A 16591-nucleotide genomic window follows, 5' to 3' on the forward strand; every position below is an offset into this window, starting at 1 on the left:
CTTCATATCACTCTCCCATCACAACTCTTGAATCCAATCCAATCCAATCCATCCCACATATGGCATCCAATCTCGGGTCCATGTCGCGTACTTTCGCAGACAAAAGCAAGGAAAGATTGTTATCTCGAAAGGGTAATTCCGAGCTGGGGGGGTTCTTTCCTGAGTCCATGACTAGTAAGGAAGATGTGTCGGTTTATGATCGAGTTAAAAAGTGGTGGACCGATGTTAAAATGTTTCTAGTCAATGTTTTTGAGATGGGGTTTGATGATCCTAGGCAGTTCATCTTTGCTGCTAAGTCGGGTTTGGCACTTGCGATCGTTTGTGTTCTTGCGTTTTTTAAAGAACCGTTTAATTATATGGGTCAACATGCCATCTGGGCGATCCTTACTGTCATCGTCGTCTTCGAATTTAGCATAGGTAAGTCATGATTCCGTTATTACATATGTAGTGATATTTGTATAGGTTTTGGGGTGGAAATGGTTCGTTTTGGCTAGCTTGAACCTTTGGCCTTGACGGTTTTCGCTTTTAGGATGTGGGGTTTTTTTTATGTGCCCTTTTATTTGAATAAGTTTAAAAAAATTGTGTATTTATAGTGTAAAAATAAAGAGGTATAAAAATATATCTTTTAAGGGTCTTTTTTTTCTTTTTGCTCCACTTCTTCGGGTTCATGAACTTGCAAACCAACCCGTCAAAGGAACTTGATTGGGTTGTGGCGGTGTACCCAGCACAACCCGTGTGACGCTCTTGCCATTTAATAGGCCAACATTTGTTATGGAAAAATTGAACAACCTAATATTTGATTTGATATTAGCAATTTTTAGAATGGCATTCAATGTTAATTAATAATTAAGACTTAGGGTGTAAAAAAGGAAAAAAAGTTAATATAAAATCAAATATTACCTTCTAAGAACAGTCTATCCTTTATTTGACGATATTCATACCTACTGGTATTGTTGTAAAAATCCCGACTAGGCGTCGATTAATCGGGATCGTTAATCTCCACCCTACTGATTAATTTTAGGCTAATTGGCCAATTAATCAGTCAATGGTCAAATCCGGTCAAAATTGCGATTAATCGGACTTAGTCTGCGGTTTCTGACGAGATTCTGGCCAAATTCAGGAGTTTCCAGTGAAATTCCAATCGTTTCCAGCCAAAATATACATATTTATATATAAAACTGAAAATTACTTATAAAAATGTTTGTCTATATATATTTTTCCGAAGTAAACCTCTGTTGAAACGAGATTGCATTTTTAACCAAAGTAAAAGTTACTAAACGTATACGTTATTTATTACCAACTGAAAAGATGGCGGCTGCCCAAAAAACAGGTGAAGAGGTAGGTCCCAGCAGAGCCCAGTTGGACCCGCAAGACTCACCTTAAAGAGGGACGTCTGCGCAAAGACCAACTGGTTCCGCAGGACCCACCATGCTCAGAGAGATGAAGACCTTACGCGCATACGCCAGCTGTTCCCGCAGGAAAAGCCTCCCAATGGTGAAGTACCCCGCCTGTTCCCGCAGCTGCGGATACAAGCCATCAGGGAAGGCTACCCGCACTAATAGTAAGGCTACACGCACAAGGCACTAACTCTCAATAATTCAGTAATGTCACCTGAAGAAGGAATGAGCAAGGCGGGAATACTCTCGCCCAAATGAGCCAGTCCGTACGCTTCTGGAGGATCTTTTGTACTATACCTGCCAAGGTATGGACAAAATAGACAAGATCTGACCAAAGCAGCCCATCACAGGGTGACAGCTCACTGACAACAGTACGACGAGGAGCACGCTCTAGTACAAAATGTCACTATCAGCCGCTGCCTACTCACCAACCCTCATCGTGGCACGTACATAGCCTGCAGTTGGTGGAAAAGGAATAGTACACAGCCGGCCATGTCACTATCAGCCGCTGCCTACCCACCAACCACCAGCACGGCACGTGCGTAGCCCACAGTTGGTAGAAAATGAATATTATACAGCTGGCTGTACCTGCTTGGAAACCTACCTTCGGCTATAAATACTCCAACACCTTGGAACGGTATCATCACCTTATCTTATACCATCACATATCTTATCTGCTCTAGCTATTTCTCTTAATATACATTTATATTCAGAGCAATCTAGTCTGATTCTCACGCCGGAGGGTGGTCACAAGGAGATACCCCCCCTTCTCAGTGACGAGCTCACGGTGTCTGTTTTGCAGGTCATCAGAAGAATAACCATCTTTGCCGGACCTAACCCTCGTGGGAAACATCTACTTGACCCTAAGATTATCCGTAATCTGCCGGGGTAACTTAGTGTTTCTTCATTGGTGCCATCCGTGCATAAAAGCTAGAACTAATTCTTTTTCAGTTTTTTCAAAACCTCTGGAAAGATGGTTAAGGTTACTCCGGTGCCAAGGCCAGCGAGTGACCAAGAAACCTCGGTAACCACAACCCCAGCTACTGGGGGGAACACCGGCAAGTACACAATTTTTACGAACACTACCCCGGTTACCCAAGCCGGGGCAAGTGCAGTAAACAATCCTTCACTGGGATTCACCGATACCCAGTTGGAGAGACAACAGACGAGGCTCCCCCGCCAAACACTTGATCAAGCTAAAGCGTGGGCGGAAGCACGTCAGAAGGAATTCCAAGCTGAGTTGGATGAACGCTTACGTTCAGTCCAACAGGCTGACGAATTCGGAAGCACTCGACAACAGCTCAACATGAGCAATGAGTGCGAGTACTTGGATGATGATTGGGAGGAGTCCGACAGTGACGCAAACCCTCGTCATAGGGTGAAAGGGAAGCGCAAGGAAACGGACTTCCAACCAAGAAGGAATTTTGGAGAAACCTTCAAACCAAGGAACGCGGGGGGAAACCCACGTGACTTCTCCAAAACCTTTAGACCAACTGTTGCAAATGCGGGAACGTCCAAGTTTGCAAGGGACATTGCGGAAGCAATCGCCCCGAAGAGTGCCAAACCGATGTCCAACATCGGCACTTATGATGGTATATCCGACCCAGATGATCACTTGAACAGATTCATAGCGGGGGCAACCGTCAGCAACTGGACGGAACCCACGTGGTGTTATATGTTCCAGATGACGCTGGTTGGAGCGGCCAGGGCGTGGTTTGATCGTTTACCGGTCCACCACATCTATGATTGGGCGGACTTCCAACACAAGTTCAGCCAGCACTTCAGCCAACAGAGGAAATATACTGAAGAGCAGTGGACGATCCTCAACTGCGTTAGAGAAGAGGATGAATCTTTACTAGACTTCATCACTCACTTCGACTCGAAAAAGCTGAGTCTGGGCACCATAAGCGAAGATCTTGTTCGCGCCGCTTTCATCCAGGGCGCCGAATACCCAGAGCTTATCCGCACGTTAACGGGTAAAGACGGCATGCCATCCACATGGGATGCCATCATGACGGCGGCCAAGCGCTTTGCCGAAACGGAGAAGCAACTGGGTAGGGATCTTCCCCAGAGTACAAACCTCTACACGCAGAGGACTAGAGAAAACAACGATCGGACCGCCCGGCAAAACAAAAAGAGGAAGCTAGGTATTTGGCAGTCAAGGGTAAACTTTGACACCTCATCCAGCTCTCGCCCTCTAGTAGGCGGAAGGGATAACACGCACCCATCAAGCCGAAACCCCTGGTGGACGCCACTCACCAAAAGCGTCACGGAGATATTTGCCACCGAAAAACTCCCATGGCAAAAAGCTCCAATGGTCCGGCAGCGACATAACGCGGATCAGAGCAAATCCTGTGACTTTCACGGGACAAAGGGTCACACCACTGAGGAGTGTATATCCTTGAGGGATATTGTTGAAACATTCATCAAGGATGGAAAACTTACACACCTTGTGGCATCAATCAAGAATGGAGGGAAGAATGATAACCGATACAAAAGCAACGGACGAAAGCCCGTTGACATCAGCATCCACATGGTTCATAGTAACGTCAGAGGAAGAAAAAGACGAACGACAGAACCATGCGCGTGGAAGGAAGCTGAGGTGCGCTTCCCGCGAGTGCCAGGAGGACCCAGCAAAGAAGGCCCTATCGTCATCAAAAGCCAGCTGAGGCACTACATCACTTCCCGCACTCTTGCTGACAACGGCGCCTCGTCAACGGTTATGTACAGGCAGTTCTTCGACAAGCTAGACGACGAAGACAAGGAACGCTTGGAAACGGTCTACGCCTCGATGGAAGGGTTCGACGGCAGCACAAACACCCCCCTGGGTATCCTATCCTTCCCCGTCATTCTCACAGACGGGAAACACTCCCGCACAGAAGACGTGGACTTTGTCGTAATGAGGAAGCCACACCACACATACGACATTCTCTTCGGGAGAGACGGGATGGCAAGATTCAATGCCGTGGTATCTTCAGTCCACGGCATGATGGGATGGCCAACAGCTGAGGGTGTAGCGATGATCACCGGTATTCCCCAGGTATGCATCGCATCTGTCTCATCAAAACCCAAACCAAAAATGGCTAAACCAACCATCACCGAACCAGAAGAATGGGCCTTCAAGGGCAAATACCCTGACCAGGCTGTTACCATTGGCCCAACAGTCACTGATCCTACGCGCACCTTACTCAAACGCTTACTACAGAAAAACGCTGACATCTTCGCGTGGACACCAGCTGACATGACTGGTGTACCTCGAAGTAAGGCAGAGCATAAGCTCAAGTGTGACCCGGCTTTTACGCCAGTCATACAAAAGCGCAGAGTAATGGGGGCGGAACAAGCTAACGCGTGTAGAACCCAAGTCAAGGAACTCCTTGACGCGGGCATCGTACGCGTTAGCAGATATCAAACATGGGTTGCAAATCCCGTCATGGTACCGAAGTCTAACAAACAATGGCGCATGTGCATAGATTTCAAAGACTTAAACAAAGCATGCCCCAAAGATTGTTACCCGTTACCCGAAATTGATCTTAAGGTAGATTCGTTAGCACCGTTTCGCCTTAAATGCTTCCTTGATGCGTATAAGGGGTACCATCAAATCCACATGGCCGTTGACGATCAGGACAAAACCGCATTTCGGACGCCCGATGGCACATTTTGTTATCAAATGATGCCATTCGGACTTAAGAATGCCGGGTCCACATACCAACGCCTGATGGACAAAGAGTTTCATGCCCAAATTGGGAGGAACTTGGAAGTCTACATGGATGACTTGGTCATCAAAAGCACTGACCCAGAAACGATGTTGAAAGACATCGAAGAAACTTTCAACACGCTCAGAAAGATAAACATGAAGCTCAACCCGAGCAAGTGTTCCTTTGGGATGGAAGAAGGGAAGTTCTTAGGAGTCATTGTTACTAAAGATGGCTTCAGAGCGAACCCTGAAAAGGTCGAAGCCATTATCAAAATGGAATCACCTACTACCATCAAGCAAGCTCAGACACTGAATGGACGCCAAGTCGCACTTAACCGCTTTTTGGCAAACCATGCGGATAGGTCGTTCCCATTCGTGTCCACATTGAGAAACTGTTTAAAGAAAACGCACTTCCGCTGGACACCAGAAGCGGAAGCAGCTTTTCAGGAAATTCGGTCACGCTTGATCGAACTCCCAACGCTCACAGCACCAGAAGCGGGGGAGGAATTAATCCTATACCTTTCCGCCACAGATAGAGCAACCGGGGCCGTCCTGCTAGTAGAGCGAAAAGGCATCCAGATGCCAATCTACTATGTTAGCCGTGTCCTAACAGACGTAGAAACCCGGTACTCTACCCTGGAAAAATTAGTCTTAGCACTTGTACAGGCTTCACGCAGGCTAAGACGATATTTCCAAGGTCACCCAATCACCATTCTCACCAACTTCAAACTCGCAAACGTTCTAGGCAAACCCGAATTGTCAGGACGCCTAGCCAAATGGGCAATAGAATTGGGAGAATACGCGATAAAGTACAAGCCGAGGCCAGCCATAAAAGGCCAGGTCTTGGCCGACTTTATTGCAGAAGTCCCCGCTTCGCGGGAGAAAGAGTGCAAGGAGGAGGCTCAACCCTCTCCAGCACAGGACATCGATGATGTCTGGCGACTCTACACTGATGGAGCAGCCAGCAACGAAGGCTCAGGCGCAGGGTTGAAACTAACCAACCCAGCAGGCCAAGAATACACTTACGCTATTCGACTGGATTTTCCAATTACAAATAACGAAGCGGAGTATGAAGCATTCTTGGCCGGGCTGAGAATTGCGCGTAAGATGGGAGTGAAAAACTTGGAAGCCCACGTGGATTCCATGTTAGTAGCCAACCAAATAAACGGGACGTACACGGCCGTGAACGACACAATGGCCCTGTACCTCGCACAAGCAAAAACCCTTATGCGCGACTTTAACGATTGTAAGGTCATACACGTCAAGCGTAGCGAAAACAAATCTGCGGATGCGTTAAGCAAGCTTGCATCATTAGCCTTCACCCACTTGGGAAAGGACATCCGTATTGAACTAATTGGAGCACCATCAGTCCCGCACAAGGAAATCTGTGTCATCCAAACCGGCACAGAAACGTGGATGACACCAATAATAAATTACCTTGCGGCGGGTATACTACCGGAGTCAAAAACACAGGCAAGAAAAATACGCTGTAAAGCACTGAACTATCAACTCATCGATGACATCCTTTACAGGCGTAATTTTCTTGGCCCACTCCTAAGATGCGTGGACAACCAAGATGCTGGCTACCTCCTAAGGGAAGTGCACGAGGGCATCTGTGGAGTACACGCAGGTCCACGCGCTGTCGTAGCTAAGCTAAATAACGCGGGATACTTTTGGCCGGGGATGCATACGGATGCACTGGCATACATCATAAAGTGTAAGTCTTGCCAACTCTACGCACCCAACACGCATCGCCCGAAGAATGAACTTGTTCCAGTCACCTCTTCATGGCCATTTCAGAAGTGGGCCATCGATGTGACAGGCCCATTTCCCACAGCAGCAGGGAACGTTCAGTTTCTAGTGGTAGCCATCGACTACTTCACCAAGTGGATAGAAGCAAAACCCTTAGCCCAAACAACCGCAAAACATATCAAAAAATTTATTGGGGAATTTATTATTTGCCGTTTTGGACTTCCCCAGAATTTGGTGAGCGATAACGGCACCAACTTTGCGGACAAGAAGCTACAAAAGTGGCTGGAGGAACTTCAAATCACCCACACCTTTACCTCAGTGGCGCACCCGCAGGGTAATGGTGAGGTGGAAAGAGCAAATAAGAGCATCGTCGACGGCATAAAGAAAAGACTCTTGGAACACAGATCCGGCTGGGTGGACGAAGTTCCACACGTCCTTTGGGCAAACAGAACGCTGAAAAAGGCCAGTACGGGAGAAACCCCGTTCAGCCTCACTTATGGCACTGAAGCCATGGTCCCGGTCGAAATTGGTTTACCCTCACCAAGGGTCTTGATTCAGCCAGAAGACAATGATGCGGAAAGACGGTTAGACCTTATGCTAACCGAAGAACGCAGAGACTTAGCCGCAGCGCGTGATGAGAACTACAAGCGACAAATGCAAAAGTACTACAACACGCGGGTAAAACTCTGCAACTTCAATGTCGGAGACTACATACTGCGTAACAACGAGGCTTCGAACCAAGAACGCCCAGGAAAGCTGGCCCCGGTCTGGGAAGGGCCATACATTATCAAAGAAGTTTTGGGAAAGGGCGCATACCGGCTCGAAAGGCTCGATGGCACCCCCATCCCAAGAACATGGAATGGAGCTCAATTACGCAAATGTTACATGTAGATCAATTCCAAACTTATAAAGAAAAGGCCTAGAGCCACTTCTAATGGAAATGATTCTCCTTTATCACATTGTGTTGATAGCCTTACCTTTATACTTATTCAAAACACTGATATGCCGGTATTCACCGCATAAATAAGTGGGGAAGTAAGTCGTTGCGTGTGGAAGGCGGCAAAACCCGCATAAACACAAGAAACGGCAAAAATTTCTAAGGAAAAGATGAGAAAAACCTTCACGCAGGTCAGTTATAGGTAAAGTTTGGTCATCCCACTAAATGAAAGTGACGGTCCTACCCGCACAATCATGATAGAGGAAACTGAACATTAACCTATTAACAACCACGCGTCGAAAGGTTAACTTATTCAAAACACTTGGAAAATTGCTAAGTTAAACTAAAGTATGCATGAGCGAATCATATATTGTTTATGAGGCAAAACAAGTGCCAAATTAAACTATAATATGCATGAGCAAGTCATATAACGTTTATAAAGCAAGTCATTAAGTGAAAGTGACGGTCCTACCCGCACAAACATCTATATTTCAAAAAGATTCAAAGATTCAAAAATAAGAGGGAATATACCCCCTTACCTTGGTAACCAAGAAACCGTAAGACAAGTGCGGGTACATTGTCAAGGCGAAACCCTTCACATACTTAGCACCTGCAGGGAATTGAAGCCAATAATACCTTGGTAACCAAGAAATCGTAAGACAAGTGCGGGTACAGTGTCAAGGCAAAACCCTTCACATACTTAGCACCTGCAGGGAATTGAAGCCAAGAATACCTTGGAAGTCAAGTAACTATAAGACGAGTGCGGGTACAGTGTCAAGGCGAAACCCTTCACATACTTAGCACTTGCAGGGAATTAAAACCAAGAAGGATCTCCTGGGCCATGCTTGTGGAAAGGGAAATAACATCCCCGCATAGCAGGAACGTTGAAAACTAGATTGTTTGAAGCTCCAAGATGGAATTGGTTGTTTAACATAATTGATCACTATGTCAAACTACCAAAACCTCGTGGAGAATCTACACAAGTGAAACTCAACGCTCCTGACTTACGAGGAAGTTACACACCTACCCGCATCATACCCAAAGATCAAGCAGAAAAGTCGGGAATTTCTGCACGTGACATTAGGGAAACCGCGGGAAGAATCCCACGGACAACCTTAAAACTAAAAACCCTTTTCAAAACCCCTTGCTCAAGTCCAAAAGTTCACCTCACTTATTAACAATTCATGAGAAGAACATTGGACTGGGGGACTTGAAGAGGTAGGTCCCAGCAGAGCCCAGTTGGACCCGCAAGACTCACCTTAAAGAGGGACGTCTGCGCAAAGACCAACTGGTTCCGCAGGACCCACCATGCTCAGAGAGATGAAGACCTTACGCGCATACGCCAGCTGTTCCCGCAGGAAAAGCCTCCCAATGGTGAAGTATCCCGCCTGTTCCCGCAGCTGCGGATACAAGCCATCAGGGAAGGCTACCCGCACTAATAGTAAGGCTACACGCACAAGGCACTAACTCTCAATAATTCAGTAATGTCACCTGAAGAAGGAATGAGCAAGGCGGGAATACTCCCGCCCAAATGAGCCAGTCCGTACGCTTCTGGAGGATCTTTTGTACTATACCTGCCAAGGTATGGACAAAATAGACAAGATCTGACCAAAGCAGCCCATCACAGGGTGACAGCTCACTGACAACAGTACGACGAGGAGCACGCTCTAGTACAAAATGTCACTATCAGCCGCTGCCTACTCACCAACCCTCATCGTGGCACGTACATAGCCTGCAGTTGGTGGAAAAGGAATAGTACACAGCCGGCCATATCACTATCAGCCGCTGCCTACCCAACAACCACCAGCACGGCACGTGCGTAGCCCACAGTTGGTAGAAAAGGAATATTATACAGCTGGCTGTACCTGCTTGGAAACCTACATTCGGCTATAAATACTCTAACACCTTGGAACGGTATCATCACCTTATCTTATACCATCACATATCTTATCTGCTCTAGCTATTTCTCTTAATATACATTTATATTCAGAGCAATCTAGTCTGATTCTCACGCCGGAGGGTGGTCACAAGGAGGTACCCCCCCTTCTTAGTGACGAGCTCACGGTGTCTGTTTTGCAGGTCATCAGAAGAATAACCATCTTTTCCGGACCTAACCCTCGTGGGAAACATCTACTTGACCCTAAGATTATCCGTAACCCAAAATTCAGGTAAAAAGAATATCATGACACCAGTGGTTTGGATCATAGATCTGGAAATAATAAATAGTCTTCTCAATTTCTCATTTTATTTAAATAATAAAATAGTTAAATGTTGTTTTCATTACTCGTTGTGGTTTCATTTCACCTGTAATTAAACCCGAATCCATTTACAATGTTAAGTCTGGTCGTTAAACCCATCAGCGTGCCCTTCATGCGAGGGGCAGTTTTGTTCTTTTTCTCCCCAAATAAACCCAAATCCTAATTCCCCAGCCCCCTCACGTGAGGGGCTGGGCCGTATTTGGGGTAAAAGGGGGAAAAAGGGACAAAACCGTCCCTTGTGAAGGACACGCTGATTGGTTTAATGATCAGACTTAACGGGGTTAGTGAATTCGAGTTTAATTACAATTGAAATAAAACCACGTGAACAAAAATCATAAATTTAAAACTATTTAAACAAACCACGTAAACGAAAACTGATATTTCCCTCTTATTTAAATTAGGACTATTGGTTTTTATTGGTCCCAAGTATTTCATTTTTGCCGGCGCTGGTCCCAACTATCACTTTAACTGCCAACGGTCCCAACTTTCACACATGTGTCTGCCACCAGTCCACGACTAACCGAGTACTAACTCCGTTATGTTTTAGCTGACGTGTCCATCCTACGTGTTAAAAAACGTTGACGTGGCTGTCTGCGTGTATATTAATAACAAAAAGTCCTTATCCTCCTTCACAAATCCACAAATCTGCAAATTAAAGTCAAAATCAAACTCATACCCACAAACCCTAGACTCCTCCGTACCATCACCTCAACACCGGACCTCCACAAACCCGAATCCGCAGTCGAACCGGATCTCCCGAAGCGGACACCGATTGCCGGAGCCAGGGTTGTCTCGAATTGGGGAAACTGCAGCCGGAGCCTCCGTGGTGCCTTTCCGACTCGAATTAACCGATCCTAAAGCTACCGAACTTGTTCCTAATCCACCGCCATGGTTTCCGGTAACCGAACCTGAGTTATTAACATTCTGAGCTTCAGTGGCGGTGGCGGTGTGTATCGATGTCTGTGAGGAGTTGTACGGTGGTGGATGATTGTTGGATCCGTCAGGAGATGAGGTATCGGATGATGATTGCATGGTGGTGCCGATGTCTGTGAGGAGTTGTACGGTGGTGGCAATTCTAGATTTGGTTGGATTTGATTTGGTTGAAACTGTGGATTCTCGTTCTCTGTGCGACTTGCCGGGATTCGTAACCGCGGTGGTGAGGCCGACGTTCTGGAGCGGCGGCGACGGCGTGGTTATTAAGGTAGGCCGGAAACTGAAGCGACAGAGGGGGGGGCTGCTGTGGTTGCAGGTGGCCGGGGAGTGGGTGGCGGCGGCGGAGTGGTGGTGACGGTGAGTAAGAAACAGGAAGAAAGAAGGAAGGAGAAAGTTAGGTTGAATGGATTTGGTTTGGGGGGGTACTTGTATATAATAATAATAATATTATTATTGTTTTATTAGAAAAAGCCACGTCAGCAACAAAAATGACACGTCAACGTTTTTTAACATGTAGGATGGACACGTCAGCTAAAACATAACGGAGTTAGTACTCGGTTAGTCGTGGACTGGTGGCAGACACATGTGTGAAAGTTGGGATCGTTGACAGTTAAAGTGATAGTTGAGACCAGCGCCGGCAAAAATGAAATACTTTGAACCAATAAAAACCAATAGTCCAATAAATTATTATCATCTTTCTTCCATAATAATAATAATAATAATAAAATACTCCCCACTGTTTCCATCTCATCAATCTTCAAATTCCCTGTCTCATCATCACAAATTCTTGATCAAACAAACATGGCACGTAATTTGGAACCCAAATCCAAAGAACGATTACTACCCCAAAAGAACAATTACTCAGACCTGAGCTTCAGCACGGAGCATGTTTCAATCACCGATCGAATCAAGAACTTGTGGGCCAGAGTTGGGTTGTTTCTTGTTAATGTTTTGGAAATGGGTCGGGCCGACCCGAGGCAGTTCATCTTTGCTGCCAAGTCCGGGCTGGCACTGGCCATTGTTTCGGTGCTTATATTCTTTAAAGAGCCGCTTCAGTATATGAGCCAGTATTCCATCTGGGCTATCTTGACTGTTATCGTTGTGTTTGAGTTCAGTATAGGTGAATTGTAGTTTCTTGAATTTGGGATTTGAGTAGGAATTGAGTGTAAAGGATTGAGCTTTAGGGCGAGCACGGTTCGGTTTTGGGTTAAAACCGTTTTTTAGTTTTTGAAAATCGGTTGGTTTCGGTTGGTTTTGGGCTAAAACCGAAACTTTGATATTTGAGTTTATGAAATTTTGAAAATTGTTCAGTTTCGGTTTTTCAGTTTGGGTCGGGTTTGCGCTAAAACTTGATTTTTGATATTCGAGTAGGAAATAAGTGTAAAGGATTGAGCTTTAGGAGTTTAGGGTGTGCACGGTTCGGTTTGGGTCGGTTGTGGGTTGAAACCAGACTTAGAAGTTAGAAACTTCAGTTTTTGAATTTTTGAAAGCTGTTCGGTTTTGGTTTCAGTTTTTTCGGTTTTTCTAGGGCGTGCACCGGCTTGGGTCGGTTTTGGGCTAAAACCGAAACTTCGGTTTTTTAAGTTTTGAAAATCGTTCGGTTTCAGTTTGGATTTGGTTTGGTTTCGGTAATTTGTAATTCTTGATTTTGAGCTTTGGGTTTTGGTAATTTGAGTTGGGGGAATTGGTTAGAGTTGGTAATAAGTGTAAAGGATTGAGCTTTAGAGTGTGCATGGTTCGGTTTTGGGCTAAATCCGAACTTCAGTTTTTTAATTTTTGAAAATCGGTTGGTTTCGATCGGTTTTCGGCTAAAACCAAAACTTTGATTTTGTGTTCTGAAATTTTGAATACTGTTCGGTTTTGGTTTTTCAGTTTGGGTTGGGTTTGGGCTAAAACTGAAACTTTAGTTTTTGAATTTTTTGAAATCGGTTCTGTTTCGGTGTTTTGGTCAGATTTGGGCTAAAACTGAACGTCAAACCGAAACTTTCGGCTTTGCCCTTTGTGCTTGAAGATTTTGGGTCGAAAAAAAAAATTGGCCCAAATTAGGCCTAAACTCATTTTGTTAATTAATAATTGATTGATTATTATACATTTGAGTTACATATTTATTAAATTTTTTATAATGTATTGAGTTTCGAATTTTTGGATACCATTCGGTTTCGGTTTTTCAATTTGATTTTTGGTTCGGTTTTAGTTTTTTGGTTTTGACATTTGAGCAAAAAAAAATGCCTAGATTAATGAATTTGGGCCTAAATCATTTTCTTTATTAATAACTAATTGATTATTACACATTTGAGTTAAATTATTTGAGTTGCCTATTTATTAAACTTTTATAAATCACTAAAAAATAAAACTTGAATATCTATAAATTCGATTCGGTTAGGTTTTTACAAAAACATAAAACGAAACCGCTTGGTTTTTTCAGTTTTGGATCGGTTTTTCCGGTTTCATGCAAACCAATGAGCTTTATTCATCATAACGCGTGTCTTTTAACTTTTTTTAGCATGATCTTGAACTTGGTTTTGGATCTTTACAGGAGCAACACTTAGCAAAGGATTCAATCGCGCTTTGGGGACGTTTTCGGCTGGCATTCTTGCCTTGGGCATTGCTCAATTATCCGTGTGGGCGGGTCAATGGCAAGAGGTTGTAATTGTGATCAGCATATTTTTGGCAGGTCAAAAGTCAACACTCATACCTCTTTCATAATATTAATTTTCATGAGAGTTGATTATCAGATTACGATTATTGGGATGATGTTTTCAGGTTCTATTTCGAGTTATGTGAAACTATACCCATCAATGAAGGCGTATGAATACGGGTTCAGGGTCTTCATGTTGACTTTTTGTATAGTACTCGTATCGGGCACTTCACATTTTGTTCAAACAGCAGTGTCTCGGCTGCTGTTAATTGCAGTTGGTGCTGGTGTGTGTTTAGTTGTAAATATTTGTGTGTATCCCATTTGGGCCGGTGAAGATCTGCATAAATTGGTTGTCAAGAATTTTAGGGGCGTTGCGACTTCTTTAGAAGGTAATATAACCTGTTTTTTTTTGTATATGCGCATTTAGATTATTTTAAAAAGTTATATTAATAATCTTAATGTTTTTATAGGTTGTGTTAATAATTACCTTCAGCATTTTGGATATGAAAGGATACCTTCGAAAATACTTGTGTATCAAGCGTCCGATGACCCGCTTTATAGTGGTTATCGGTCTGCAGTACAGTCAACGAGTCAAGAAGACGCTTTGGTATGCTTTTTGTTTTTTACCTTTTCATTTCTTTTTTTTATATATATTATTATAAAGACGTATGTCACTAAATAGTAATCAAGTTTCACAATTGTTTAGGAAGTTTTGTTAAATGTTGTAAACATTTTTTTGAAAATTTACGGTATGGTTTTATGTTTTTTCAAAAAATCGTTTTTTCGGTTTTGATTATGTTATCAAGCAAAAACTGGAAAAAGCGATCTTAAGTAATTTATAAGAAATTAATAATAATTTATAAGAAATTAAATAATTTAACGCGTTTAGTTCTGATTTTGCAGATGAGTTTTGCAGTTTGGGAACCGCCACACGGGCGTTACAGAATGTTAAACTACCCTTGGAGTAACTATGTGAAAGTTAGCGGTGCACTTAGACACTGTGCTTTTATGGTCATGGCAATGCATGGTTGTATACTCGCAGAAATTCAGGTACATTTAAAATTTTTCCCTCTTTTGCTGACGTGGCAATCCGTGCTGACGTGGCAATCCTTAATAGGCACCAGCTGAACTGAGAAACATGTTCAAAAACGAGATCCAAAAAGTGGGAACCGAAGGTGCGAAAATATTACGCGAGCTAGGAAACAAAGTCGAAAAGCTAGAAAAACTAAATCCCGATATCAACTTACTCGAAAAAGTGCACGAAGCCGCAGAAGAGCTACAAATGATGATTGACCAAAAGTCATACCACTTGGTCAACTCCGAAAAATGGTCAGCAGGAAGACAACCAAAAGACTTTGAAGACGCGGACCGTCTTCAAGAACTAAAAGAAGAAGAGATTAAACCGAACGTTATAAACTCGTTAAGCGAAGCAAATCTAAAACCGCCACTTCCTAGTAAAACCTTTGAGCGCCACATCACCACTTTGTCAAACCACCCGTCGTTGGTGCACTGGGGCTCGTCTGAAGATATGTTGAAGCAACAAACGCATTGGCCTTCAAGACTATCGATTCTTGGTGACACGATATTAAACGTGCGTGAAGTGAAAACTTATGAAAGTGCGAGTGCGTTATCGCTTGCTACGTTTACTTCTTTGTTGATTGAGTTTGTAGCGAGGCTGCAGAATCTTGTGAGTGCGTTTGAAGAGCTTAGCGAGAAGGCTAAGTTTTCTGAGCCGGTGAATAATGTGGTTGAAGCGAAAGCGAAGGTTAGTGTTTGGACTAGACTGATGAAGTGCATTGGGGTTAAGTGATTGTTTGGTTTTTTGTGTTTTGTGTATTGAAATGTTTTATATTTTTTGGAAGAATTTGTGTTTGTTTGTGTTTGGTGTTTCGTATCGTGGTTAGTTTGTTTGTTGTAGAGATGGGGATAACATGAGAAGAAAAAAGTTTTCATATATTGGCTCAAAACTGCGCTTGAGCGTTCTTTAAAACGATAAGTTTGTGTGTGCGGAAAATGGTACTCTCAACTCTTGAGCTTCTTGAGAGAAAATGTTGTATGCACATATGTTTTGAGCTTCAGAGAGTATGGCCCTGGGGTTTACATCTAAAGGTTTGGGTCGGTTTTAGGCTAAACCATACAAGAAGTGAAATTTTGTTTTTTCCAGTTTCCGTTTCACATAAGAGTTTGGTTCTGTTATTTTCAGTTTTCGGTTTATATTTTGACGTAAAATGTAGAGTCCGAAAAATATTGTTATAAAATAAGAAATTTTTTTATTAACCAGTTAATATAATTTAACATTAGCCGAGACGAATGAATTTCGGATGATTTAAGGCTAAGCGTTATGAGATGAGTTCAAAATACAATGTTAAATGAGCAAATTGCGGCACGTAAATGCTTAGCCGGTGCGTGAAATTGACAAAATAAAAATTAAGCGTAGGGGTTGTTCACACTTCACGAGCGGAGCCGCACCGAACGAACGGAACGGCTGAAATTCGAACATAGCGAAAACCGAAACGAGCCAAAATTGAATCGAGCGGTTTTCGAGTATTATTTATTTCTTTCACTATAAAAATTTTAATAAGAAACAAGCTTGAATGCTATAAATAATATAATTTGTAAACAATTTATTAGTTTTTAGAAAAATGTTTTATATGTTTTAATTTTTTAGGTGAAAGAAATTTAAAGTGAGATATAACAAGCATGTACACAAGCTTTTAGTATTATGTAAACTTGAATCGAACTATTGATACTATAATATTGACGAAATAGGAAAGTAAAAAATGTATACTTGCAATTTATTAGTTTGTCTACATGTTTATATATTTGTTCATATATAAATTTAAAATAAAATAAAAATATTCAAGTCGAACCGAACCGAGCAGGCCTTTCCTCGTTGCTTGGCTCGTTTATAAACCGAACCAAGCAGAGCGGCTTGTTTACAATAGAGCAAAAAAACAAGCGAGGATTTTCCGAGCAAGCCGC

At 43.4% G+C, this 16591-nt stretch overlaps 1 protein-coding gene across 2 annotated transcripts; it reads left to right on the forward strand.

Annotated features, from left to right (window-relative positions):
- The first annotated feature begins 26 nt into the window (after window positions 1–26).
- On the forward strand, window positions 27–15548 carry LOC143560014 (aluminum-activated malate transporter 9-like). Of its 2 annotated transcripts, none has more exons than XM_077048421.1 (6): window positions 27–417; window positions 13508–13645; window positions 13735–13998; window positions 14080–14216; window positions 14513–14659; window positions 14727–15548. In XM_077048421.1, the coding sequence occupies exons 1-6, from the start codon at window positions 60–62 to the stop codon at window positions 15417–15419; spliced, it is 1737 nt and encodes a 578-aa protein (XP_076904536.1). In that variant the 5' UTR covers window positions 27–59; the 3' UTR covers window positions 15420–15548. The 2 variants fall into 2 exon arrangements, with proteins under 2 accessions (XP_076904536.1, XP_076904537.1); XM_077048422.1 differs by lacking the exon at window positions 27–417 and adding an exon at window positions 11864–12091.
- The last annotated feature ends 1043 nt before the right edge of the window (window positions 15549–16591 follow it).

Source organism: Bidens hawaiensis, unplaced genomic scaffold, assembly GCF_021521415.1.
Source record: "Bidens hawaiensis isolate Kalapana, Puna unplaced genomic scaffold, B.hawaiensis_p1.1 tig00020148_1, whole genome shotgun sequence".
Lineage (NCBI taxonomy): Eukaryota > Viridiplantae > Streptophyta > Magnoliopsida > Asterales > Asteraceae > Bidens > Bidens hawaiensis.

Coding starts and splice junctions, on each gene's coding strand:
- LOC143560014 (XM_077048421.1), top strand. CDS start 60: ATGGCATCCAATCTCGGGTCCATGTCGCGTACTTTCGCAGACAAAAGC. Junction 13,999..14,079: donor CGTTGCGACTTCTTTAGAAG/GTAATATAACCT, acceptor ATGTTTTTATAG/GTTGTGTTAATAATTACCTT. Junction 14,660..14,726: donor GTATACTCGCAGAAATTCAG/GTACATTTAAAA, acceptor AATCCTTAATAG/GCACCAGCTGAACTGAGAAA.